General features: G+C 44.8%; 1 protein-coding gene across 1 annotated transcript; it reads right to left on the minus strand.

Moving 5' to 3' along the window:
- Window positions 1-2,121: 2,121 nt before the first annotated feature.
- On the minus strand, window positions 2,122-3,057 carry LOC141980633 (olfactory receptor 51G2-like). Its single transcript, XM_074942049.1, has one exon. It carries the CDS (start codon window positions 3,055-3,057, stop codon window positions 2,122-2,124), a length of 936 nt encoding a protein of 311 aa, XP_074798150.1.
- Between the last annotated feature and the right edge of the window lie 1,426 nt (window positions 3,058-4,483).

Raw genomic sequence — 4,483 nt, forward strand, 5'->3', positions numbered from 1 at the left:
TCCCAGTTTACTGGATGGGGGCTCAAGACACTTCTGTGATGTCCTGTTGAAAAGGAACCCCTAGAGATTGAAGGCCACCCTGGTTGCTGCTGCCTCCACTTGGCAGAAGGCTGACATCTGTCGAGCTTCATTGTAAAACCAACTGGGTTGTTTGCTCAATACTGCTCCTTCTGGGAGGCTGTTCCGGAACATCCCTCCTCAGATGGTCAGAAACCTCCTTCTCCTTTCCAGCCTCAGTTTACTTCTGGTCAGTTTGTCCCAGTTGTTCTTGTGCCAGCACTGTATTTTAGCTCCAGGACCTCGTCTCCCTCTCTGCTGTTTACTCTGAAGACCTTCTTCAGTTTCCATGATATGCTATGCATCCGATGAAGTGAGCTGTAGCTCACGAAAGCTCATGCTCAAATAAACTGGTTAGTCTCTAAGGTGCCACAAGTACTCCTTTTCTTTTTTCTTTGTATGGACTTTGGAGACGAGGGTGGCTGAATTGGAGAAGCTAAGGGAGACAGAGAGGTACATAGATTAGACTTTCTGGGACAGAGTAGAACAGTCCCTCCCCTACTCTCACACTCTCTGTCCTGTTGAGGAGGATGAAAGTCTCAGAGAAGGAGAATAGTCAACTGGAGCAGAAGGAAATAACCCCTTAGTTGGGACCCTCCTTCCAGATCATGTTGTGGTGTCCTCTCACATTGAGGATACATCTCCAGGGAAGGGAACTCCGGTTATTAGGAAGAGACAGGTCATAGCTTGTGGGCATTCAATCATTAGAAAAATAGATAGCTGGCTTTGTGATGCGTGGGAGAACTGCATGGTGACTTGCCTTCCTGGAGCAAAGGCTGCAGACCTCTCGAGACATCTAGATAGACTTATGTGTAGTGCTGGGGAAGTTGTGGTACATGTAAGTACCAATGACATAATGAAGGATAGGAGAGAGGTCCTGGAGGCCAAATTTTGTCTGCTAGGTAAGAGATTGAAGTCCAGGACCTCCAGGATAACATTCTCTGAAACATTTCCATTACTATGTGCAGGGCCAGTGAGACGGGCAGAACTGAAGCGTCGCAAAGCATGGATGAGAAGATGGTGTAGGGAGGAGGGGGATAGATTTATTAGGAACTGGGAAAACTTTTGGGAAAGGAGGAAGCCCATACAGGAAGGCTGGGCTCCATCTAAATGAAAATGGAAGCAGATTGCTGGCACTTAAAATTAAAAGTGTCATTGAGCAATTTTTAAACTAAGGGCTGGGGGAAAGCCAACAGGTGCAAAGGAGCACGAATTTGGGCAGAGATATCCCTTGTGGAATAATTTATTAATAGAGATTCTTTATCTCCTAGTAAAGAGGAGTGAATGGAAGATGATAAAATAAAGGTAGGATCTGATGAGGAACAGTGAAATGAAAAAAGTCCTATTCAATTACATCATGTAATGGCACACAGCTAAAAAGTGACAGTTTATCAAGTGGTTTTATACCAATGCTAGAAGGCCAAATAATAAGATGGGTGAATTAGAGTGCCTCATATTAAATTAGAATTTTGATATAATAGTCATCACAGAAGCTTGATGGAATAAGGACAATCAAAGGGTAGAAAATATATCAGAAGGACAGAACAGATCGTGCTGGTGGAAGAGTGGCACTATATGTTAAAGAAAGTGTCAAAACAAATGAAGTAAAAATCTTAAATGATCCAAACTCTACCAAAGGATCTCAATGAATAGTAATTCCATGCTCTAATAAAAAGAATATAGCAGTAGGGGTATATTACCAATCAGCTGACTCGGATGGTGATAGTGATGGAGTTGTTGCTCTATGGATCCCTGACACAGAACTGATCTTCTGGTCTCAGAATATCTGAGCACCTTGAATGTATTTATCCTCCTGCCATCGCTATGAGGCAGGGCCTGGCTATTATCCACCTGAGCACAGACTTGGAGACAGCCAATGGCTTGCCGATGGCCTCCCACCCCCAGTGCCCTGTACCCCCTTACCAGCCTTGGACCCCATCTGAACCACTCTATAGAGTGGAGATCAGTAACTCATGTCATCTCAGATGTAAGGGTCCAGAATGGAACAGGTGGCTCATGTTTTTCATCTCCCATGTCACTGGAGCCAGGTGGTGAACTGACCCTTCACTTGATGAACAGCCTGATTATCCTCACACGAAGGTGTTTGCATCTCACGCTGTACACAATTGGGTTCATCAGCGGTGGGAGAAGCAGGGCCATGTAGCCCAGGAGAATCTGAAGCAAAGGAGAAGAGCCCTTCCCAAATCTGTGTATCACAGACAAGCTGATCTCTGGTGTGTAGAAGAGCAGGAGGGCGCAGAGATGGGAGACGCAGGTGTTCAGGGCCCTCAGGCACTCCTCATGGGACGCGATGCTCAGCACTGTTTTGAGGATCATCACATAAGAGAGGAAAATAAGCAGTGAGTCCAACCCCATCTGGAAGAGTTTAGTAAACAATCCATAGATGCTGTGGACTGTGATATCCGAACAAGCCATCTTCATGACCTCCTGGTACAGGCAGTAGGAATGGGAGAGGACATTGGCTTGACAGTATCGGAACCATTTCAGGAGAAAGGGAAGTGGAAGTATTAGGACCATCGCTCTTAGCACAGACACCAGTCCCATCTTGGCTATTCTCGGCAGGGTTAAGATGGAGGTATATCTCAGCGGGTTATGGATCGCAATGAAGCGGTCAAAGGCCATCAACAACAGCACAGAGGATTCAATGTATTGAAGCAAATGGATGAAGAAGAGTTGGGCTAAACAGGCATTGAGGCTGATCTCCCTTGAGTTAAACAAATATATGCCCAGTATCGTCGGTATGGTGGTTATCGATAAGGCAAGGTCTGTGATGGCCAACATGGAAAGGAAAATGTACATGGGCTCATGGAGGGCTGGATCTGTTTTTATAATGAACAGAATGACTGAATTTCCTACTATGGAAATAACATACATGAAGCAGAAGGGGATAGAGATCCAGAGATGTGTATCTCCATGAACCTGTAACCCAGTGAGAAGGAATATTACAGATTTTATTTTGGTGTCATTGACAGCTGACATATTGTACTGTGGAGCTCCGAGGAATTCTGAAATGTCCTTCCTAAAAGAAAAAAAGAGGAGTTTAGATGATATTAGCAAGAAATCATTCTGCCTTTATTGCACGTCTATGGACTCCGAGAACTCAAGGTAGATAAGCAAAAACCTACTGTTGGATTTACATGGTTCTGATTAGTCAGACTGGATCAGACTTGTAGTCCACATCCCCCAGTAGCCAGTGGCCATGTCCAGATGCTTCAGAGGAGGTGGAAGAAGCCCTGAAATAAGCAGCGATGAGATAAGCTGCTCCCAGGGAGTTTCCCCCTGACACCCACAAGTTAGACATGTTTTGTGGTGTAAATCAGGAAGGTTTATCGCCTCCTCAAAACCTTTTTAAAACAATCCTGTCTACTGTAATTGGATTTTCTGGTTACTCAGTCCCTCTTTGAATCCTGCTAAGCTCTTGGCCCCACTGATATCCTGTGGCTGTGAATTCCACAGCCTGCTTGCACACTGTATTATTTAACCATTGTGACCTTAGAACATACAAACATAAGAACAGCCATACTGGATAAGAGAACAGGTCCATCTAGCCCAGGATCCTGTCTTCTACAGTGGCTTATGCCTGATGCCCCAGAGGGAATGAACAGAACAGATCATCATCGAGTGATCCATCGTCCATGAATTTACATAGTTCTCTTTTGAACCCTGTTACACTCTTCACACAGACACCCTTTCTGGCCCTGCACTTCTGAGTGTGGCCCCTTGTATCATGGCATGTGTGTAAATACATGGTACGTGCATGGTGAAAACGGTCATTGTATTTATCTATCCTGCAGTGAAGCTATTTTTAAATGTGTTTTATAGCTTCATTATGTGAATTCTTTTCTTCTGTGCTGCTGACAGTCTAGGTTATGCAACTGCCTCTTTCCAGGATATGGGATACATTTTTAGGGTCAGGTCCTTAATTCAATAACAGTGATATCTACGGCTCATGCCACACTTTCATGTGTAAATTCAATCAGAACTGGGCTTTCAACTCACCCTTACCAAAAGCTTCCAGTGATACACTCTGACCCTCAAGAATCCCTCCAAGAGAAGCTGAAGGGCATTGCCTGGCCAATGTTGATGGAATTCAGAGACTTCAATCATCCTACAGGCTTCTCTTTATCCCCCCGGGACCTGCATCCTCTCCCCATGCAACGGTCTGTAGATATTTGGAAAATTACAACCTGACACTGACAGTTATTTCAGCTGGGCAGCAGAGGAGTTGGCATCACAAATGGGTCAATCCTGCAAACCCTGGTATTGCACTTATATCCACTTGAGTGTACAAGTTACTTCAGTCGTGCTCATGTAATTGGTGACTGGGGTCAATTACATACAACTACTATACCACTCCCCTTCCCTGCACCTCAGCTAAACTCTTTGTTGAAACACAGACCAGCGG

Source organism: Natator depressus, chromosome 1 (genome assembly GCF_965152275.1).
Source record: "Natator depressus isolate rNatDep1 chromosome 1, rNatDep2.hap1, whole genome shotgun sequence".
NCBI classification, from domain to species: Eukaryota; Metazoa; Chordata; order Testudines; family Cheloniidae; genus Natator; species Natator depressus.